The sequence below is a fragment of the Crocodylus porosus genome, unplaced genomic scaffold, assembly GCF_001723895.1.
Source record: "Crocodylus porosus isolate Cpor-Errol unplaced genomic scaffold, CroPor_comp1, whole genome shotgun sequence".
Classification (NCBI taxonomy): Eukaryota; Metazoa; Chordata; order Crocodylia; family Crocodylidae; genus Crocodylus; species Crocodylus porosus.
This window is the reverse complement of record NW_017728907.1, coordinates 60,696,289-60,720,450: the sequence shown is the minus strand read 5'-3', so window position 1 is coordinate 60,720,450 and position 24,162 is coordinate 60,696,289. Positions and strand designations below refer to the sequence as shown.

General features: G+C 43.3%; 1 protein-coding gene across 2 annotated transcripts in view; it reads right to left on the bottom strand.

The window, feature by feature from the left end:
* Positions 1–1,387: 1,387 nt before the first annotated feature.
* Positions 1,388–24,162, bottom strand: part of CACHD1 (cache domain containing 1) — a 180,066-nt gene continuing 157,291 nt past the window's right edge. Inside the window, exons 17-27 of one of the 2 annotated variants that reach the window (XM_019531574.1) lie at positions 21,173–21,295; positions 16,437–16,536; positions 16,217–16,333; positions 14,691–14,851; positions 12,645–12,731; positions 12,331–12,447; positions 11,150–11,301; positions 10,475–10,636; positions 9,562–9,639; positions 8,385–8,486; positions 1,388–3,103 (exon numbers count right to left, since the gene is read on the bottom strand). In XM_019531574.1, the coding sequence (XP_019387119.1) occupies positions 2,865–3,103; positions 8,385–8,486; positions 9,562–9,639; positions 10,475–10,636; positions 11,150–11,301; positions 12,331–12,447; positions 12,645–12,731; positions 14,691–14,851; positions 16,217–16,333; positions 16,437–16,536; positions 21,173–21,295 (1,438 nt within the window). In that variant the 3' untranslated portion in view covers positions 1,388–2,864. The remainder of the gene's footprint in view (positions 3,104–8,384; positions 8,487–9,561; positions 9,640–10,474; positions 10,637–11,149; positions 11,302–12,330; positions 12,448–12,644; positions 12,732–14,690; positions 14,852–16,216; positions 16,334–16,436; positions 16,537–21,172; positions 21,296–24,162) is intronic. The other variant, XM_019531575.1, reaches the window with a different exon arrangement.

Below are 24,162 nucleotides of genomic sequence, written 5' to 3'. Positions count from 1 at the left end.
AAATATCAAAAGAGTAGTTTGCCTATTGCCCAGAAACCAGGTTTACTTTGATTCAAACTAAACAATTCTAGCAAGTTAGTTAGCAAGAAATCCTAGTCCAAGGGCCTTATCACACATACGCTCAGTGTACACCTACATCTACTTGAGATGCTACTGCACAGTACCAGTGAGCTATTGCATAGCAGCGTAGGCAGGTGCTGTGACATGCTGCTATTGTGCAGCAGTAACGAGCTACTGTGCAGTAGCATCTGAACATGTGCAATGATGGTACTGCGCAGTAATGCTAGTTACTGTGCAGTCATTTAGTACTTGCATAAGCAAACACTAAATGACTGTGTAGTAACAGCTGTGCAGTCTGCTGCTCGTGTAGACGTGCTCAGTATGTGTCAAATCTGTGCAGTACTGAAGTTCGAACAGGTCCTGAGCAGTTACATAACGATGTTTACTATTATTTCTGACATGCACAGCTCCCTGTTTGTTGGTCCCTGCCCCAGCACCACACCAGTCTTGTATTGGTTTCAGGATGGTGCTGGGACTGACTATCAGCTGCTTATCAGTTTTGGTCCCAGGACCTAAGCCCCTTCTGTGAGGGGAAAATATCAGGATTGAGCCTGGGGTGGGCTGTAGTACTAGAATGACATTGGGGCATGCTGACTGAGCTCAGAGAGAAGTGTGGGGATGGAGGGGGGCGCTGCAAGAAACAGCCCATTTCCTTGCTGTTGTCACTTATAGTTTGCAGTCCCCCAAAGTACCCATTCAAGTTGCTCATATTATTTCTGTGGAATGGTCTGGCAATAGTTGAGCATGTTAATAGGATCTGGAGATACTCCTCATGCAAAAAATCCTACATTTGCTACAATACAATCACACTTAGCATGTGTTTTACTGCTTGAACACATGGACACTCATGTTTTAAGTGCAGTTAACACCTTCTAAGTGCAATGGCCCCAAGACATTTTGCATTTCAAAAAGAGCAAGCAAGCTGCTAGCATTAACTTCCTAAGAAAAGAAATGGCACATAAAAAGAGCAGGCTCTTCAGTGAAATTTTTTTTAAAAATCCACATCAATGGTTTGCAACCAAACTTTTAATCGTGGTAGCATATAGGATAAAGATGTTGGTCCAGGAAGGCTGCCAGCGTGGATGAACTTTTCCATGAGTTTTAGCTTTTGAAACAATTTGAGAGACAAGTTCTTTAAACAATTTAAAAAACATTTACAAAAGCTTTGAGTTTTATCTACAGATTAGATCTATCAGAATTGCTGACAGAACCATGGGAATGAGAAATGGGGCTTGCTTATCAAGGAGTTGACAGCATTTTTCTTTGTAGTGCCCATTCGGTCACAGTGAGAAGCAACTGAAACAGAATAACTTCAATCCAGCCAAAATTAATCCACGGAACTATACTTTATATACAGTTTATTTCACTAGAGATTGTAATTTTATACATAGTATAAAGGAGTATCCTGATATCACACGTATAGTTATTTTACTGTACTGTTTAAGAACCAATTTTTTTTTTACATAATACAGTATTAAGTACCCTATTCATTAAAACAGTATTTAGCGATCTTTAAAAAAACTACAAATAAATGGATGTTTATCATATGCACAGTGCAAGAATGTTTTTATAACATTTTAATCACAAAATGTGAATCTAAAATACAACACTGTGATTTAAAACTAATTTAAAATTATGATGCCCCATGTGGTATCAGAAAGACTTGATTAATCCCTGTATGAATCACCAAGCAGTGTTAAATTCCAGACAAACAGCAGCAGCTAATAATTAAAATTTTAAATGATATTTCCAAGAATATCCTGAATTTTACAAAGCACAGTTTGTGCTTTTTTGTTCTAATTTTGCCAACGTTCTAAAGAGAAAAAAAAATGGGACATACTGAATCTTTAAATTCTCTGATAGTAAACACTATTTAAACCCTGTCTTCCTTCCATGAAGGGAATCTAAGAGTGGTCACAAGTGTCAATATAGGAAGACATAGTGAGAATCATCAGCGCTTTTTTAGGGAAGCAAAGGATCCCTCTTCTTCATATTCTAAAAAAATTTGTATCACAAATCAGCTTGATAAATTTACACAAAACAATTGTGAAAAAGCAAATGTAAACAAGTCAGAAATGGTGTCTTCATTTTCCCTTTTTTTTTGCAAAGTGGGGCTGTGGATGATTATCAGTTAATGAGAAACAAATGTCCTCCTTGGAAAAACCACTTCCATCACACAGAACGTATGCTGCACTTGTCGATAATTGCTAACGTGTTTTGCCTTCCCCCCCCCAAAGTTCACAAATGCTTCAAGTTCAATAAATAGTAGAAAAATAATCCTTTACTTAAAAATCTTGAGATGCATTGTTCCAGATCCCATACAGCAATTGTCAAAGCAGCATACTTTCTAAAAATGAAACAGAAACCAACATAAAAAAAATCCTTATTTCTGTATCCAGCACTTCCTTTGTCTCTGGCTGCACAGATTTCTCCTCTTCCAGTTAAGGAAAGCAAAACATCTCCAGCTTCTCTGAGCTCTCTTCTCTCTTGGCTCAACTTAACAGGGTTTTCAAAGCTTCAGTTACTGTGTAAACGTTTATCCCTGTTTTTGGAGGCCTAGCATACCTCCTGCTCCATTTTATTAAATGTTATGGCAGGTCCATTCATCAAGCTCGTTTCCCTTCCATTTCGGAGCCAACCTTACTTTTTGTAATATGTAAGGGTTTTACATGGAATAATTCACTCAGAAAGGTGGTTAAACTGCTCCTGGCAAAGAGCACGAGCCCAAGGCTGCCCATTTCTGCATGGATTCATTGTTCGCAAACTCTTTTTTTTGTTTTTTTCTCCGCAAAGAATGAAGTTCATTAGCATTCTGCATCCACAGTGTGTACTGTGACCGCAGCCTGTAAGTGATGGCTGTGATGAAGAGTAGGGTGGTGCAACCTGTAGTGGTGAAACTTGTGACTTAGAAGCGCAGCTGTTTGGGGCGGCGTGTCCAGGTCTAAATCTTCATCATGATTTCCAACATCAACACCAGCTGATAATGGGTCATTGTTACATGGAGGGTTTTCACTGTCTTCCTGAGGACTCATGGTGCTGTAGCCTAGAAAACAACACAAATAAAGACAAACTAGGTAGGTCAAAAGATTCAAAATTATGAGCTTGTACACATACCAACTTGCACTGGAAGCAAGAATGTGGTCAGAGTAAAAGTTCTAGGTTAAAGATTTTGTATAATTTTAGAATAACGCCTCCTTCTCTGTTGCCATCCATTGATCTTCACCTGCTCCTGTGGTGTATTAAGAACCCAACTTTGAAATATCTGCCGTACCAAACATTAAAACCAAATAAACCAACCAGCTCTCATGCATGCGGACAGTGTTTTGTAGATCAGTGCTGTTGGCATTGATTTAAATTACCAAAGAAACAAGAAACATGGTTTTCGAGAGAAAAAGATCCTGAAATACTATTTAGACTTTGAAAGCAGATGAGAAAAGAAAAAAGAACAGCAAGGCAAAATTTGGGCTGCACTGTCTCTTTAAATTATATAGGATTCCCATTCCTAACTACAGCTTTCCTTGCAAGGCCAGCAACTATTTCATCTGTATTGTAGCCCTGTCTTTTTACTTTCTGAAGGGACAGCAAAGCAACAGTTCTGCTGAATCCAGTGCTGGCATCACTCGCTCTTTAGTTACACACAGCTCTACTCAGATTTGTGAACAGTCAAACCCATCTACTGGCACACAGCTGAATAGAAACTTCTGGCTGCTGAATATCTGCCTAAGCATACACACTGTTAAAGAGTTAGATCTACTGGGTTCTTAAGAAAACTCTTCAGATTGGTTTATGTTGAATCTTACAGACCCTTTCTCAGGGGAGATCAGCTATAAGGAAGTGACACAATGTGCCCAGGTCCTCCACAGCTGGAAATCTCTGAGAAGTGCTGCAATAAATTTATCTAAAAAACCCTATAGGCAACTTGGTAACACTTGCATCCAAAGAAACATATTGCCTGACTGTACCTAACTTCCCTGGCACATGTTCATATATTTAAAGGCATGATGGGATGTAATGGAATTGCATGGAAAGACATGAGATTTTGGGATCAGATCCCTGTAGCACAATTACTACTGGCTGAATTCGAAGCGAATACTAACCGCTTAGCACAGGCCACTGGCCAGTACAGGGGGAGCCCGAGCTGCCCTTGTACTGGCAAGTTGAAAGCCAGGTGTCCACAGCCCGACTGAACTCAAGTGGTCCCCAGACCCCAACTGACAATCAGTGATTGTTGGTCCCAGCCCTGGGACTGCATTGGTTCAAGTCTTGAGCTGACTCTGGTTATCCTGCCACACGTTCAGTACAAGGCATAATGGAAACAAGCCACAAAAAACACACACATCTTTTGTGGAATATTTGTGTGGCTGGTTTCCTGTTCTGTCATGCCATTAATTCCTTGAATTAGGATAGGGATACTATTTATGGCACAATTGATAGGTTAATCACATCTTGATTGTAACGTCTGCCAGGGGTCTCAAAATAACATTGATTTGGTCTAACAGGAAAGGAAGGCAATCAAAATCCATCCTGTCTCATCTGGACCCTGAAGAGGCTGCACATATCATGCAGGTATTTTAATTTAGAATACAAGGAGTGCATTTTCTCGCTGTTCATGCCATTTCCTGAGCTTCATATGCTGTAATTATGAGAATAAAAAGCCAAGAGAGAAACAGCACTTTACTTCTCTGTTACACAAGGACGCATGTTTTGGTACATATCAGTTGGGCTTATGTCTTAGTCTTGACACTAACTAGCTGCTGAGCTAGTTAAAGGAGTATACCAAATACACAGTTTAACACTATTGATTTAATCATAGATTTGATGGACAGTTTGCCAATCATTATCCAGCTGCTTTCTGGCCTTTCATTTCTTCTACATGAATTCTCTCTTATACTTTTCAGAGAAGAGGTATCAAATTATATGGAAAACACAAGGTGATCAAAGTGCTCTGCTTGGGAGTGGACACATGACATGTTTATCTTCAATTTATTCTAGTGTCAACTCACACGGGTGTCTGAGGTGGACCAGTGCTCCATAAGCAGGTACCTGCAGTAAGGTTTATGATGCCTTGCCACTAGGGGGTGGGGGAGCCAGTAACAGCATGTCTGTACTAAGCAAAGCTACCTCAGAATGGTATTGCATAGGACACAGGGTGGGCACAAACCTGGTAGGCCAATGTAACAGTTACTGCTGTGTAGTTACTACTCCCTGTCTAAACGGAAGCTTTATGCTGGAATGGAGTAACTTACACCAATGTAAAGCTGCATATCATGTGATAGCTGCATATCATGTGATAGCTGCATATCATGTGATAGCTGCATATCATGTGCTGGCCTGGTCCCCACCCCACTCTGTCCCATGCTCCTGCCGCACCATCTCCTGTCCGACCACTTTTGGAGCACTCTGATTGCTTGTTTCAGTCAGCCAATCAGAGTGAGAATAAAGTGTTACAGACAGACAGACTAATGCTTTTATAATATTAGATATAATATACCTCTGTATGCATTCAGCAGTTCTTTAATATCTTAAATGACTTTATGAGTATTAAGCAACTTTGACTTGAGAGTCCTATGACCAGATATGAGTAGTCCCATTATAAAGATGAAGACACAGAGGCTCAGTGCATTTACATGCAAGTAGCAGATTTGGATCTAAACCTGCAGGGTTATGAGGGATATACAGAAGATCTCTATGGGGCAGCTGGGAAGGGGAACTAGTGACTAGAGCTCGGAGCAGGACTGAACCTGCAGCCACGCTGCAGGGCCCAGTTCTCTGGTATCAGAGGCAGCTGTACTCCATTCCCATTCTCTCTCCCAGCAATTCCAAATAGATACATATCCCTTTATAAAAAAGTGTGTTCATTATTTTTAGCTAAATTAACCACTGCTAAAAGTGAACAGTCATAATTCACAAATAGCAAAAAAAGAAACGTGCTTGTTTCTTTGGAATAGTTAGCAGAGGGGGAGCCCGCAGAATCTGAGACCACAGAATTGGGCTTTTCAGCAGAGCTGAGAAGCAGCAGGCACCACAGACCATGCAATCCTTCAGCTGGGTGCTCTACTGATGAACCCTACTTTCTATCTCTGCTGTTTCCCTCTTACCGATAACTCCTCCTCTTAGCTAAGTGAGAACGCCCAGTCTGATAAAATCCCTCTAGTCAGTCAGATTCAAGCTCTATTGCTGAGGCACTGCTGCAAGCCCCATACCTACACTCCTTCTGCTCTTGGCTCAACCCTTATTAAAAGAGACAGTGGGAAACTCTGTAGTGAAAGTACCCTGGAAACAGAGTTAGGACTTCCATATCCAGAGAGATGACTACAACTGACACAAGTTAGCTTAGAGAGGAGATCAATATAAGGCATACTGCTAAGGTGCTGAATGCTATAGGGGAGGTCATGTGTAATATAAGAACAATCAAGTCAAAAGGCATCATCACATTTAACCCTGATAAAGGGAGCATGCTTTTTCTTTTTAAAGAAACACAAGGCTTAATGAACCTAAAGTCTTCATTCCCAACAAGTCCATCATGGGGCCAAGAATTTGGTAAATTTCCTAAAAGAAAAAAGATGAGACACATAGATGGATATTAAAAACATTCACAGTAACATTAATTGAGATACTAAAAGAACAGTGTCATCGATTGGTGGTTTCTGCACTCAAAAAAGCATCATCTAGCTAAAGAGAAGACATTGTTTATACATCAGTCTCATTGAGAAAGTGTTTACCAAGAGTTTTAGAAAGTGACCAGGGGATTGAGGTACCTCAATTTGTAAGTTCTCAACTGGAGACATCTACCAGGGCCCTTACTGCTAAGGAAGTATTGAATCCCTGCCTCTGAAAAAAATCAGGCCTCATCAGAAATGTCTCCAGTTGAAGATCAATACTCATTTTTCAATCAGTGCATCTTCCAGGCAGAGAGGGGCAAAGAGAGGAGACTGTCCTCTGAAGGACACAAGAAGTCTGGTTACTCCTGTTTGTGACAAAGCCATTGCTGTCTAAAAGTAATATGCAATTTCAAGGATTGGACAGGTGGTTATCCTGCTACCAGTGTTGAGCTGGGTGTTGGGCAGGGGAATTTCTAAGAGTGTAAGAAATGAAACAACAAAATCTGACTGAGGCTGAGTATGCAGGAGTGCAGTTTCTTGGGAATGCTCTAGTTGCCCCAAGAAGAAAAGAAATTGTGACCAAAGGATGCAGCCCCTTAAATCAAGGTAAATCTGCTCTAATTCAGTAAGTTTTACACTGTTGTCAAGCCAGAGGAGTTACTTTCAAGGATAGCTGTTTATTTGTGTGCAGGTACTGTAAAGAGGTTACCCCCAGGCTTCTGCCTAGAGGTTTCTCTCTCAGGACAACTTTGCTCACGTAGCCATGGCCTCAGTAACATAATAGGTGTGATTTAAAACATGCAACAATGACATTCAGTTCCAGCTGACACTGCTGGCAGACAGCCCTGTCTACCCTTGTCTTAACTTACACTGAGCCTTCCTCACAGGTCAATAACATGAGCGCACTTTAATTGCTTTAAAGACTTAAAAAATTTTTGGTCTCTGGATGTTCACCCAAGCCAACTATTTTTCGAGGTGGAAAGACGACAAAATTTCCTGATGTCCTGAAAAGGGTTAACAATAGAAATATGGGAAGGAACTAAATGTCACTATCCCAAACCTATTTACTCTAGGTATAATAAATGATAATCATCTGTTTAAAGCTGACAGACACATCAAATGTCCTCTGTCACAGCAGCATGTGCTGAATGCCCAACAGAAAGGCTAAGAGAGCATCAGATACATTACAGCTTAATCCATGCTTAGTTTAGCCCAGCCACTTTCAGCACCTATTACTAGAGTGCAGAGGGAGTTTTATAACAAGATGCGCAGGTCACCTTTCAGAAAAGAAAGTAGTTGAAAATGCTCACTTCACAGGGCAAGGAATGTACTCTCTGTTGTCATGAAAGTGAAATTTATCATCCCTTCTCTGAATGCATTGGAGAAGCTGTCAGGGCTGGCTAGGGGAAAAATGGTGCGGTAAACGGGGCAACATTGCGGTCTGGTTGAATTCCAGGCAGTCAGTCACCCAACAAAGCTAATCCTGTCCAAGAATGAGATGCAGAGAACAAGGCATTAAGCAAAAGAGTTCATGTTAAAGTATTGCTCTTACAAAAATAGCTTTGTTGCTGGACAGTGTCATGTGCTGAGAGGTGTCAAAATTGTTTAACTCTGAAGCAATAAGGAGCAAAGTTTTTTTGGTGGCCTTATCTGTGACTTGCCAAACAAGTTGAGCAAGTGCAATCACCAAGGAGAGGGAGAGAGGGTGGTGCAGAGTCTTACCATGATCGCTCTCCGTTCCTGATCGCCCCCAGTACCGACGTCTGCGCTCTGGGCTGTGCGCGTGTCGCTCGATTACTGCCGCTATAAACCGAGTGTTGCTGACTAGGAGAGAGAGGAAACAGGGCTTGTTTTAAACAGAGCATTTCTACGTTATATTCATGGAGCAATTAAATAGCACGGAAGCAGCAGGTTCTGTGAGCTGTGGCTGAATTCTTATAGGAATTGCCAACTTCCAAAACATACAAGATGGGGTGAGATAAAGGCTTGCTAAGGACAGCAGGTCATGGTCTAAGCACTGCGAGCAGAGATAGACCACGATGAACATAGTAACCTCTTCATCTCCTTTGAGAAGTAAACATTACACAGGGTTCCAAAATAGAGACCCAGGAGACATTTCCATCCTGCTCAGTTTCAAAATGAAAAGCAGGGAGGGCTCATCTGAGCTAGAAGAGTAGCAGTGGCTGCCAGGTGCCAGATTCGCATGCAGAACTGGTTCTTAAAGTCAGCAGGGTGGGCAGATTTGGGGCCCTGATTCCATCCACTACAGAGTTAGGGCTACATGGGAAATTCTGCTCTGGATTCAGACTTTCACTTCTCTATGAGCCCACAGGCAGGTACATCACTGTACAGTAGTATCACACATGGGACAGCCATGACTGTATAGTGAAGACCGGCAAACGGTTTCACAACTTCTTGAGTTCTTACTGAACTGAAACTTGGAATTAAAGGGCCAGACAGTGCTTGCCCTTTGCAAGGCTGCTCAGTACTAGCAGCTTTTCATACCCTGTCAGTCAGTGACACTGTCTGGCTCTCCTTCAGCTGTTCCCATAGCTAGCTGGTCATGGAGGGAGAAATCTTACTGCACTGTAACTAACAGAACAAGCAAGAAGCTCCCACTATGCACCAGGGAGATCTGAGAGGCAGCAGGTCTTGTGCCTAACAAGAACTATAGGGCCAAAACCAGTAATTTTGGGGGATGGGACTGAAAAGACACTGGGAGTTACAACCTAAGTCAGTCGACTCTTTGGACTTGTTATTTTTGATTACTAAACTGGTAAGAGAGCTCCAAGATCCTTTACGCGTTTGTAGTTCAAACATAAGCAGAAGGACGCAAGATGCTCACCAACCCTCAGCCTAATACTGACAACATTTTACAGTTATTCAACTCGGCACTTACTGATTCCTCTGTCTTCATGGCTGTCATCATCTCTCTCATCCCTATCATTTTCCAGGTTGGACATACGCACTGACATTTCTACACACCATTACAAACAGAAAAATGCAACTGTTAAGAGAAAAATTTTGGATTGACTTATTAAAGACTGTCAACCTGGTGGCATCCTGCATTATGATGCTGGAGAGCCATGCTCGGGGAAGGGGTTGGGGGACTTCCTGCTTCTGAGTCAGATGGGGATGAGGTGCTCCCTGCAGATGATACACTGAGGTATCCTAGAAATGAGCTGGCTGTGAAAGAGTCAGAGCACAGGGATGCACAAAGAGGTGGTGAACGTGCTCAAAACAAGACAACATGGTCTGGTGAACGGGCACTAGACTGCAGTATGACTAACAACAACAAATCTCTTCTCCTTCCTTTTCCTTTATATGTATAAGTTGCCACACTTGTGAATGGCCCACAGAGTGCAAGTGGGAATCCAGGGAGAAATAACACATCCAAGCAGCAGCCCAGGAGGAAGAAAAACTGTTTCTTGCAGAACAACAATCTATTTTTAAAAACAGTCAGGACAGCATGCAGCTGGATCTGCCACTTCTGAGTGAGCAACCCCATATTCACAGCTCCTGGGGGAAATGCTTTACAATTGTCACTCCAGGTTTTCCCCAGGAAACAGAAGGCTTAGCTCTGAATCCAGCAGAGGGCAGTGGTACTCAAGCACACTGGACAATGTTATTACAAAGCGGATTTATACAAAGCCGATAGCGGGACCATGGGGTAAAGAGCATCAGGCTGGGAGTCAGAGAGTTCCCAAAGCACAAAATCAGTAAGTGGTTTCTGACTACAAGCAGGAGAGTATATGAAATGCCAGGATTTTTAGCCACGGTGTTTATTCCACCCGCAAGAGTGATTAGCTTACCCTGTGCAGCAAGAGGTGACATGTGTTGGTGACTCCTCCGATGGATCTGGTGGCGATATGCATATACTGCCAGAACTAGCACCATAATGCACCCCATAATACCTCCAGCTACTGGACCAACTGGCGCACTTTTTATCATGTTCAATGTTATCACCTCATCTCCTGAATAAAAAAAAGGCAAATGAAAACAGTTTTCTGCAGAAAACTTCAGACCAGCATTCTACAACTTAAACCAAACTCAAGGTTTTCTCGAGGCCTCAGAAGCACATCTGTGCAAATATGAAATGAGGGAAGAATCCAGTTTCAAAAGGGGTACACTCCTTAATGACAGCGTGTCAAGTTCCCTGGGCCATATGTGGAGGCAGTTGAACATAAAGCCACCCATATCCACCCTCCCTCCTTTGCCGCCCTAAGCACTTCATGCTTCTTGGTTCACCGCAGGAACATTGGTATGATGGGGGATTAGACAGATGCTGAAGCAAAGCATTTACCAATTGCGAAGCACCTGTTAGTGACACCACTTCTGTACTTTAACTTAACAAAGAATGAAAAAATATCTGTGGCACAAAAATGAAGCATATGGCTCGAAAGTAGCACACACATGGACACAACGTACTACCAAATACTGGTTGTGTAATGGATAAATACAAATCCTCCTTTAAACCCCAGAATTACCTATTGCTCCCATATCATCCACATAAGGGCTTTTTGCTCCCACAATGCCACCGAAGCATTCTTTTTGAGGTGCGCAGTAAGGTTTATCCAGGTGGGTTTTTCCATCACTGTCCACCATACACCACTCACAGTCCAAGACACCAAAGCAATCTCTGAAAATTGACAAACAAGGATAGCTTTACCATAAAGAGAAATATATTTTTGTTTGGCTATATTTCAGTCCGTATTTCATCACAGTCACTAGTCAACTGGAAACCGAAATCATCCATGAAACCCTCATGGCTGGTGCCCAAATGTAAAACTGTGCAAAAAATTTAGATAATGGATCAATCGTATGAGGAAAGGGCAGCCTAGGAAGCAGTGTCTCTGTCATTCACTGACCCACTCTCCTCTCTCTCTCTAAAACAAAGGGACCGAAGACTGCCTACAGCTCTTCAGATGAGGTGCTTTTCAGCATGGAGGAGCCCCCACCGAAGTCCTGTCTCTTTGGGTCAGAGCCTAGGGGGAAATGGTTGGGAAAAGAGCAGTCTAGTTAACTCTAGCTGGTGGACAATTGCTTAGAGACCACTGCCAACTGGCACAAATTAGAGCAACTGCCAAGCTGTTCTAAAGCAGCTAGGGCTAAGGTGGAGACACAATCACAGTGTTTTTAGCTGGCTCCTTGCTGGCCCCGTATTTGTACTCCGCAGAAACAGAGTGCAACAGAGATGCTGCCTCAAACTTTACCAGTCACAACTTGATCCATAAAGCCTATCGCACTCACAGCATAGATTGTTAAATGATGTGCAGTTTATTTTTAGCTGACAAAAATCTGCTGGACAGGATAAGCAGTACCTAACTCCCTTGTTTCTATGACTGTTCTTGTTCTAGTGCACCTCACTTCTCAAGGAGTACAGACAAACATCCAGGCACTGTCCCTCTGGCTGCATTCATGCTCCTCTACCTAGCGAATGTCTCTCACATATATTGATGCATCCACTTAGCCCTAATGAACCAAGCAGATACTGAGATCTCAAGCAGGACAGCACAATAGCACTGTAGCCATGATACCAGGCCAAGATGTTATGACATGCATTCATTTAGTATCCAAGGGAAAATTTATCTGTTTTTAAACAGATAGCAGCTCCTACTAATTTCAAGCACTGCACATATTTTCAGAGATAAGAAACACTGCACTTTACCCGCTCTCCATTCTCTGGTTGCACCGAGTGTTAATACATTGTGGAAGAGCATCCTGCAGGCTAGGATCAATTGCTGTGAAAGTCATTGGCTCCTGATGGACTTCACAGCTAGGATTCCTGTGTTGGAGGGAAAATTTGAGATTGTGTCACCAACAGAAAACATCAACAAAAAATGAACTGTGCTAAATTACTCTAATAAATTATGGTATATTTTACCTTGCATCACACATAAGGTAACATGAGCAAACTGTCAATGTTAGAAAATGTAATAAAGATAACGTTACTATGGTCTCAGAAGTGACACTTGTTCTCACCTGCTCTCTGCATTGGTAAGGTTGCCAGTACATTCATTGACCTCCAGAGGGCACTCACAAGGGCATTCACATTCATTTTGTTCCATTCTTTAGAAAAAAGAAAAAAATGCCAAACAGGTCAGTATAAACCAGGTCTGAGCTCTGATCAGGCATATTGCTGGAGTAGTACAGCTGAGCATTGGGAGCTCAGCAGCCAAGAGGAAATCCTCCCTTCCCTCAGAAGAAAATCCTGTGCCCCTATTCTGTGCTGAAACTGAAGGGAAATATGCCAGCTAGATTTGTAGATCCACTTCTCTACTCCTGGATACATTTTCCCCTTTCCCCACAGACGCTAAACAGCAGAGAACATGTCCCAGAGGTTCAGACATGATATGCAAGAGCCTTCTCTTTCTGGGCAATGGAATCATGCTGATGTTACTGTTGGTAGGTCCTCCTGCAATGAGGAAACACAGGAACACTGGCCTGGAAGGGGCTGCCAGGTCCAGTGGTCTAATATTGCAAGCAATTCTTTATCAAGAATCCTAATAATAATCATCCATGCCAAAGCCCTCACACACCAGCACCACCATAAAGCACTTTATGAAAACAAAGCCAAAAGCATTCTATAGTGCACCAGAGGTAAAAAGCAGGGGAGACCAGAGCACGGCCAATGGCCAGCCACTGCAATGGCAGAGAAGACCTTTAGTTAACATGGTCAGAGGACAAGGATGCAAGTGGAGGATTCAATTTTTGCCCCTAGGTGACAATATATGGTTCCACATTAAAAAGTGTTAATAAACCATAGGGCTTAAGGCAAAGGGCCTAATCCTGCCAGTATTCAACCCTGCCCCAGATAAGCAAACCCATTCTGTTTTAGTGGACTTCAGGGCCTTGCTCATGTTAAAATTAAAGCCGGACAGAAACCAGCTATAGAGTTGTTACATATTTTGGCTCTTTTTTATAGCTGGAGAGATATTTTATCATGTGATAATTACTTTGCATGTGTGGCTGGTCCAAATTAATTGTGCAATTAACCAGTTAATTGTGCGATAATGACTTTGCACTTGTGGTTGGTCTTACTTTGTGTGTATGGCCAGTCTAAATTTATTGCGCGACTGACCAGTTAATTGTGTAATATAAGTAACGTGTAGCTGAGCCTTACTCGTACACAATGAGTGCATCTACACATGTGCCTAACTCGGGAACTGAGTAATTAGCTTCATAATACAGTGTCACTGTCTATGCATCATACATGCACCTGTATTAGGGCGCAGTAAATTAATTAGCTCTGCTGTAGGATAGTACTGTCTGGAACAAGTACCGTCTTAGGGCAGAGTCATTTTGTGTGCTGAAACTCACGTGCAGAGAGTGACCAGGGCTGTCTGGGGCCTGATGGTGATACAGTGCAGCGACTGCCTGCTACCTGGCCTCCCACTGTAGCACCCTCGTCCCCTAGCCAGTCCTTCCACCACCTGAAGCCTCCAGTCAGAGCCCAGGGCTGACCGCTGAGCTGCCTGCCAGCCTGGCTCCGTTCTGCCCCAACTCAAACAGCTGTGGTCATAGGTGCGCATGTATACACTGGGAGCAGCTGACTGGCACACACTGCACCAGAGTTTAGTGAGCTGTGCTAACTGCATGTGTAGATGCACCCCCTAAAACTTGTATTCCTTTGTATGAGGCCAAAGGAAACACTGTTAAATGACAAAGAGCAGACTATGTGTACGTGTGGTAAGGGGGAAAGGGGATGAGAGAAGAGGAGTCCTCAAACTATCAAAAGACTTTGATGACATTTTGAAAACATGGAAAAGTACTTTAAAAGAGTGAGAACCATGGGGAAAAAGCCTGATAAGCCCACAAGCCTGTATACAAAGGATGCACAGCTCTGCCTGTTTTAATTAACATAATTTGATTAATTCAGCTAGTGTATCTGCTATACTGTGGCCTTAGGTTTGGACTGCAGCTATGAAGCCTGCCCTATAAGTGACCAGTGTTCTTGAGCTTCATTTGAAATAAATAACACAAAAATATTGCTTGCACCAGTCAGTTCATTTCAAATCACTTGCTTACCTGTGACAGTTCAGACAGAGCCTGTCTACCATACTACAGGCACAGAAAGCAAGCGAGTCACATGTTTCGTTGACTATTCCAACAAAGGTATTGGTTCCAGGTATTCTTGTCAGTCTGTATTTAGAACAGTGGCTGCCATGCACAAGGTTTGTCAGATCACCCTAGGGAAAAGCAAGTCACGTCAGAGATATGGCAAGGAACATATTTCCCGGTGAGCTGAAGTTGTTCCTCCTTCCTAAACACTTGTACTGAAGCACAAACTGAAACAATTTGAAGGAACACGAACATAGGGTGCTTTTCTTCTGATACTGGGTATATGAATTAGCTTGTGCTTGTTTTCAAGAAGAGCAAAACTGAAAAGCACTGACAAAGCACTTTCCATGTATTCATCTTATAAGCAGTATGACGTGATACAATGGCGTCTCATGTAATAGCCTGCCTGACTGCTGACTATTCTTCATCCAAATAATTCAAATAAATCTGTTCCCCCCACTCCTTTCTCCATGATGCCAGCTATCTGTAACCTTCACAAAGAGATTCAGTTCTGGCTGGCAAGCACCATCACAACTTGCAGAAAACTTGCTGGCTCGTGTATAAAAATATCCTCCAGCTGTGGTTTATTTTGTAGGCTAAGACATTCCTGATCCTGACTCGCACAACATAATCAAAATTTGCATTCTGTCCTCAACATTCTCATTTGCTGCAAATATGTTTTTGTCTTTTGCATCTCAACTGTGAGCAAAACACCAAAATTGATTGACCTTGGCTCAGCTTTCAAATGATTTCTTGATGCTTATGTTAATAATCATCAAAAAGTGTGTTTAAATAGCAGTGCCCTACCAGAGCATGTATTATTTTACATTACTCCACAGTGACCTTGTCATGATGGACTGTTTGCAGTCAGCATTCAATACACAGCAACAGACAATAGCTCTTCTGAATATTGGCTGAGAATCTTTGGTAAGACTGAGAATGGGGAATACTCATATATGACATGTTATAGCCACATTCACTCAATCGTAGAATTCAATTTGACAAATTTGCAGTATGTGAGTCTTGTCATATTTGCTGTCATATGCATTCTCTATTTTACCACCTGAACTTCTACCTAAAAAGAAGATACGTTTGGAAATACTCTACAAATGTGAAGGGTAAGACAAAAGTCCCATCTTTATCCCATAAGTTTGACAAAGGTGAGGACTGGCAACTGGATGTCAGGTAACAAGGTTTACTGCAGAAGAGTCCAAACTTCATTTTTTTTTAATTGTTCAATAAGGACAGGAAATATGAACTTCCCCTGGTCTAGCTACTTGGCTAGACTGTACCACCACTGCTCTCTTTTGGCAAGTTCCACTGTTTATCATCACTTAGATTTCAATGGACTGCTTATGCGAATAAGGTTTGCACAATCTAGCCTGCTTATTTTAGGTCTCTATAGGCTAACACGGTTTCACTCTTCAGAAAGAGTTTACTCGGTATCTCTTTTGTTGTTCAAACCAAAAGTACTTTCAAAAAACAAAACTTACCACAAGGCTGGTATTAAATTTATAAAACCGTTGAACTGTTCTGTCACTGAAACTGTTGCAAAGGTTTTTCTTCACAAAGTTTGGGTGATTCAAAATGTCATTTGCTACCAATGGTTCCTGAAAGGAAAAAAACCCAAAAAATACATCATAATGATATCAGTACCTTTCAAAGAAACAGAACTAGAAACACCAGAAGTAGAAAGAGGAGCAGAAGTCAAACCTTGTGTGTGATATGCTGCTGTTCTACTGGAGCATGACCTTTAGGATCAATAAGGGTTGGGTGTGCCACAAGATATCCTCTATCTTCCATGATAAAACATCTAGACAAGCACAATATATTAATTATTAATAGATTTCTCCATATTGTAGACGCAAAATATGGTCTAGAATTTAGAACTGTAAGCAACCAAAAAGGAAAAATACAACAAAACACCACTTCCGGCCAATTAAAAACAAAACTTTCTGCCCATTGAAACAATCTTTAAAAGACTATACAAGTATTTCCCTGAAGTTTGGCAAGCAGCCACCCTTGCAACACTGTGCTTATACCAAGATCTCGAAGGATGAAATGAGTAGAAACAAAAGTGCATTGTCAGATCCAAGAGGAATATCAATATAAGAGAAGCATAATACAGTAAGCAAAAATAAATAAATAAATACAAATAAAAAGTAGGCACACATTAGTTTAGTAAAAAAACAGAGTGGATAGTAAAACCAAGTTTTTTAAGCTTAATGACCTAAAATGTAAATAAGGAAATAAATAAATAAATATACATACATACATATATACATGCACAGAATATATGCATACATATAAAGGCTTAGGGTATGGACATGTGCACATCTGGAGCCATTTCAAAAGGAGAGCATTTCAAAACGGCAGCAGCTGTTACATTCTCACCCTTACCTGTGGCCAAGCCTGGAAGGATATAAATGTAGCAAAAAACTGCTCCAGCTTTAACCCTATAATATGAAGAAGCAGTGTTACAGTTGGAGCAGTTTTGGTACATTGGTATAGTGGGAGGCTTGGCCCTGGTAACAGTTACAATGTAACAGCTGCTGCCCTTTTGAAACCAGTCCCAGTGCACATGTGGACAGGCAATTAGGCTGAAAGGCCACTTAAGGCGTTTCGGTGAGCTGTTGCAGGCTGGAAGAGGAGTGGGGATGTTGCTGGCTCAGTGCAGTGGGAGGGGTGGGGGTTGTAATTGATCCTCTCTGGCTCTGAGCCCATCTGCCCCGCATCCACTGCCGGGGCGCCAGATGAAGCGGGCAGGGTCTCCACAGAGCCCAGCCTTAGACTCCCATGCGCAGAGCATGCTTGGCTAGGTGGATGGGATGGGGCCACAGGCAGGCAGGAAGCGGCATCCAGGAACGAGATGGGCCAGGATCACAGAGTGGCGACGCCATGGGGCCGGGGCCCAGGTAAAAGCTGTGATTTGCTCCCTGCACGTTCAAGATGGTTGTGAGCAGGGATGTGTGGGGAGAGGATCCTTGCATGTCACCATCCCATAATCCCAGTGGCCTATTGCAGGGACAAGCGGGGAGCAGATTCCGGTTCTGCCCGGGGCCCTGGTTGCCTGTTGTCATCGCCCTACGATCCCAGCCCCAGCCCTTCCCACCCATTCTGTTCCTGGATGCCACTCCCCACCCATCTGTGGCCCCATCCCATCCATCTGGCCAAGTGTGCCCTGCCCATGGGGGTTTCCAGCTGGTTTCCACAGAGACCCTGCCCACTCCGTCCAGCACCCCTGGCAATGGGCGCAGGGCAGACTGGCAGTGACAGCTGGGCAGAATGAGTTACCACTGCGGGGAAGCTGAGTCCGGCCACTGCGTCGCGCCCACCACGTGCCCGGCAGAACCAGCTGCACATGCCGTGGCCTTGGTTACTCCCCACAGCAGGTGCAGGTGGGGCTGAGGGACCTGCCGCAGGCTGAAGACAATCTCTTGGTGGGCCAGATTTGGCCTGGGGCCACATTTTGCCCACCCCAGTCCATACTCAATAGTAGATACGTGTATATATTGCTGTTTTCCAAGAGACACTACCTCCCCTACTGCTGAGCCTCTAATTTCATTTTAAATGGGGGGGGGGGAATAACTTCTACTCGATATGAATTCTTATTCAGCTCTTATTCCCTCATCATATCCCCTCCTATTTCCCGATCTTCCATCAACTTCCTGCCTGACCTCACGGAAACAATGTCACCTCTGTGCCTCAGCCTCCCTACCCATAAAATGGTGGGATGCGAAGCTTAACTTTATGCCTGTAAATTCTTTCAGAGAGGCTGCTAAATAGGCAAATACAGAAGTGCAAAGTACCTCAGTCTCCCACTCTGTAGTGTCACCTTCCCTTCACGCTCTTTTTCACCCATCCACCACTTCATCCCCTTCTCTTACAGTTTACTACACCCCTCTCCCCACGGCTGAAAGAGATGCTGCTCTTAGGCTTTCAGAAGACTAAGCCCACTTCTTCCCTCACGGCCTGTTCTGTCTTCCTTAACCAGCAGTCCCCGTGCTCAATGTGCCTCTCTCTCTCTTTCTGTTACCATAGACACAGACAGCAGCGCTAGGGGGAAGGCAAAGGAGCGGGCATTACAGAGGGCTTAGTCTGTGCAAAGATCAAGAGAATCTGTGGCCACAGAGGGGAAACTGGAAGAGGTTAATGTAGGCCACTTAATGCTCCTGAAGAACTCAGCAGGGGTAGAGCTCAAGTCTCCAGGCTCAGCAGGGCTCTGGCTGGGTCCTGCAGCTGTACAGACTTCCCCTGCCTTCTGCCGGGGGCTAAAAGATTCTCATGACTGTTTAGAGCGCCTGTGTCATGTCAATGAAATAAGAACAACACGTATGTAAGATTAAAGAACCTGTACTGGAAAACTGGTGGGGCTACACCTTTATATATTCATGAAAGAGCCACAAGAAGTTTCAGCAGATTTTCTTCCTGCCTAACTTCTGGTTTTTGCATTAGACATTCAGGTCTTGCCTGCTCTGGTTTCCCTGGAAAATGCTATAGACAGCTGGAAAACTAGTGGGCTTATGATCAAAAATACCATGGAATTAACTTTGATTGACTGCCAATGCAAAATGAAACGAAATATTCAGGCTGTTTAGGGCATTATTTCGTTTAGTCTGGGTTTGTCAAGTGCCTGACAAACATTGGAAGATGTATTCTTAACAAAATAATAAAAAGAAATTCAAGAGCCTAGCACCCTCATTTAAAGGCAAGGAAAGCATTTGTTCCTGTTCCTACAACAGACAGTTCCAAAAACACCAGATTTGACAATCCTAACATTTTAAAGGCAAAAATAAAAAGAACAAGCACCCCACTCATTTTACTATTAGAACAAAGACAAAAGAGAGGAGAGGGGGAGAAAGCACACATCCATTTTTCCAAACTTCAAGGTCCTTTTTAAATGTTAAAAACCACTTTATCTAGCCCTCACATCCATAATACAGAGGCTTTTTGCTGTGAGAATCTTCAGTAAAGGCTGACAGAACAGTGAAACATTCAGATTTATGTAGGTCAAGTTAAAATTAAGCACCAAGTGTAAGACCAGGCACTTTACAATACCAGTATTAACTTATTTTATATGACAAATGAAACAAAGGAGCATTTAACAGTTTTGCCTCCAATCAATTACGGAGATTATACCATTTCACACAAACAAACTTTATCCTTTCATCCTGTCACTATCACCAGTATCCAAAAATACTCCAGGATGAGAAGTAAAGGAAAGAATGGAAGCTGTGTTAATTTAATATGGATTTATGTCCACGCATACATATGGATTAAGCCTATATAACACAAATAATAATGAATTACTTACCCTTTTTACATTTTACTGATCTTTCATTCAACTGACTAATATTTTACGTTGGGTACCAAGAGTCCAGGGGAAAATGAATTCAAATTGTAATCCATTTAAGTAAACAAGTTCAATTAAAATCAATAAAATAATGTTTAAAGTAGAGGTACACTGATACAGCTGTGCCGTATTGGATCAGCATTGATACAAGGAAAATTAACATTATCAGCTATCAGCTTCTTTGGCCTGTGTAGCCAATAATGTATCTATAAATACAATATGCCTTCTGGCCAGGGCCCCTGGATGCCAGGTGCATTGAGCATAGCCGCATGTGGCTAGGAATGCAGCCTGACAGTGTATAGAGCAGTGCCCTGCAGGTAAGTCTGTGGAGGGGAAGGGGTGTGGGGGAGGGAAGTGGCATGAGGGGAGTGCAGCTCAAGGCCCCCACAGTAAGGAAGTGAGTGGAGCAGAGGCAGGGGCCCGGGCAGTGAATGGGGTGCTGGGGCAAGGAACAGGATGAAGCCACGGGCAGCTCATCTGGAGGGTGCAAGGAGAGTGGGGGTTGCACCTCCTGCTGCTGGAGGGGCTGGAGACATGGTGTGGCCAGCGCACAGCTCCCAGGGCAAAAGGCAGCAGGGAGGACAGCAGCCTGTATCCGTCCTCATCCCGCTCAGCTCTACTCCTAAAAGCGTCGCCCACACTTAAAAATGGTGGCAGCAGTGCTTGAATTAAAGCTCATTTGATAAGCTTTAGTTCAAGTACCGCTGCTGCCATTTTTAAGCACCAGAATGCTGATCCCATGGACGATCCACCCGCGCCTCTGTCCCACTCCCCTGGCTTCCCATTCACCACCCTGGTAGCACCCCCAGCCTCAGCTCCAACCCCTGCCCCTGCCGCCCTCCTTTCCTCCCTTACCATGGGGGCCTCGATCTGTCCCCCACCCCCCAAACTCCTTCCCCTCCACAGACTTACCCGCAGGGCACTGCTTTGCATGCTGCTGGGCTGCGCTCCTGTAAATCCGTTATCAAATTGGTACCAGCCAATATGCCTAGTGAATAATCGGCTATCGGTGCTGGCCAAGAAAATCTCTATTGGTGCACCCCTAGTTTAAAGGCATACTACATTAAAGAAAAGACTAAAGTAACCTAATGCTTACCTTATTTTGTTGCCTCCATCCTGGTTACAAACTGGTAGCAGGTCCATTAGAACCTTATAAAAGTATCTCAGAGTAAAGTCAATGCCCATCACTGCCACAGAATGCCCTGAAGACATCTGTGCACTACAAAGGAAAAAAGAAGAACCAGTAAACTCTGAGGGCAATGTTAGCAATAACTATATACCCTTTACATTGCTGAGTACAGTAGAGGGGAAGTGAGGACTGGAATCCAACCCCTTCAACCTATGAACAACACCAATTCAGACCAGTCACCAAGCAACAAAGTACCGCATGTGGCTTTGTCAAGTCTAGGACATTTGTTTATTTAATCATTTATTTATTAGATTTATTTGCTGCCCTCCCTAATGAAGGCTCAGGTCACCTTATAACAAGAGAGCAAAACAACTTACAAAACAAAAAAGCAAGACAGCTAACCTTATAAAAGCAAGTAGACTATTAAAACTGAAGCATAAAATAATATCCCATCTTAGGCTCGCTTACTAAACAACCATTCAAACAGAAAGGTCTTACAGCGCTTCCAGAGGATGTCCAGGCTCATGCTCACAAGTTCCAAAGCTGAGGGGCAAGTACCAAGAATGACCTCCCGTACGTTTTCACTAAGGGGGCCGGCGCAGTGCTACCTGCTGGAGGTTGTTCTCAGCTGAGCACAGGAATCATAACAGGCCATAAGGGAGAAGGTGGTTCCTTAGTTCTTTGCTGGAAAGCCAAAGGCTTATGCTTTATGATGAAATAATTTAAGTATGGAGCCAAGGCCAGTAGTTATTCATTTTCATTAATATAGAACAATGGGAGTTAGGGTTAAAAACTCTGTAAAACAAGGAACAAAAACTCCCCTGCATCATTCATCACAGTCCTTAGCCCCTCTTTGGCAGCTGCAGGGTGAACCCAACTGCTTTCAAGAGGGTATAGATTAAAGTACCACAATCTTTTCAGGTTCTGGGGAACCGGGTGGCCTTCAGCCTTCTTATGAAAATATTTCTTGGGTTTTTTTAACCCTTTAATGAGAAGACACGGAATACAAACGTCTGAATAACAATCTCTATATATCTAAATCATTCTTTCCTCACCCAAAGCCTTGCCTTTATTACGAATCTAGTTTAAATCTTCACAGTGTAAAGAGGGGTTGCCCTCCTCTGGTCAGGACCAATATTTATTCCTTCAAATGGAAAGGGAATTACAGAGCAGAAAAATGCACCTGAAAATGCACCACTATCTTTCACTCTCTCTTTACTCTTTTATGCAATTCTTCAAACCTCTCTTGTGCAAAGGACATTTCACATCTCTGAAAAGACTAGCCTAGGCACAAACTCGTCAGGGTCTGGTCTACACTGAAAAATTACCCTGTTAGAAGTAGCACAGTCTGAAACACGTGGAAGTAAAAGCTGTCAAATTAAACATCCTGTCAGTTGCTCATAGTTACCTTAAGGTGAGACTTCAGGTTAAACACAACCAACTGATCTGAAGATAAACATGACAAGTCCTCTCTACATTTGCATATAAAACCATGCTCATTAACACATGGTTGGACACAATGACACTTCCAAATGCAGACAAGTCGCGGTTTGGCACAGTCATGACTATTTACATTTAGGAAGAAAGCAGGTTCTTCAGTTTTTGAGGAAGGTTGAGAGGAGGAGCTGCAGCAGCAGCAGCAAGAGCTGCTGTGAATTATAATATCCTGTCCGTACAGGGAGGTCTGCTGGTGTCCCTATTTCACTCAGCAGCTCAAGACTACGCATATTGTTACCTTAGCAACTGACACATCAAAGACCTACCAAACGCAATCTTAGGGTGGATGTGCTGAAATCTTTCCACACCAGTGCTAGGAAGGCAAAGAGCTCTTTTTCCTCAACCATTTGTTTTCAATATTCTACCACGTTGTTTGTCCCCACAACTATTTAATGCTCCCAAGACTCCTTGGGGCAAAGTCACAGTATTGGGGTCTGGTTAGAAAGCTCAGAGAAAACCAAAACGCTGTCTCGAGGATCCGGTGTATTTACAGGGCTCATGTTTTGCCCAGGAGCACAAGCCAGAGGAGGCTCTAGCTACGTTCCTGAGGGGCCTGAAAGATTCAGACAAAACTATGTCAATGGGACTGATTCAACTGATTAGTTGAGAGTGCCTAGTCCTGGCAAATTATCAGGGGTAGCTCAAAGGGACTTTAAATGTGCTGTGCAAAGGCTCTCCAGCTAGGATACAAACCCTCCCAGGCAGGATTTTACCATTATGGATCAGATTTCTATAATGATTAGTGGGTATAAAAAGCCCAGCCACTTTCAAGATGGAGCTTGATCAGCCACAATGTGATTGCCTGTAAGGAACAGGACTAGAGTGGTTCCACCCAGTCCTATTTTCCCCACCTCCAACTCTTCCAGCCACTGTCTGCCTCAGCAGAGCAGCCTCTTCAGACCAACACAAGGATGTAACAAGAGGAAGCAATACCCCATCTCAAGACAACCATACCACCAGCATGCTCTCATGCAACAGAGAGCATGACTTTCCCATGGAAAACACACCATGCCTAAGTACAGACAATCTAAAAGCCCGAGGCTGAATTGATTCAACCTTTGCGGGCCAGCCTAAACTGCACAGATTGAACCAATAAACTAGTTAACAGACATTCACTTCTGAAACCAGAAAGGCAGCCAGACCCCTGCAGTAGCCCATACCAGTAGCTGGGGGGCAATACAGCATGCCTCCCAGCTTTCCGGCCACCGCCAAAGGAATCCAAATGCAGCCAGGCAGGACTTATTCTCGATTGGCTGCGCACCACATGCCCCCGCAAACCCTTGCATAGCCCCCCACCCTGCCATGCCAACAGGGGAACAATCCCTGTATCTTGGGGCTGGCTGGGGTCCTTGGCTTCAGAGAGCATTCTCCATTAGCTCTGGTGCAGAGAAGAGATTCCCCACCTTATTAGCAGACTTAACATTAGACTTTAGGGTATGGGAGAAACGCCCCCCCCTGCA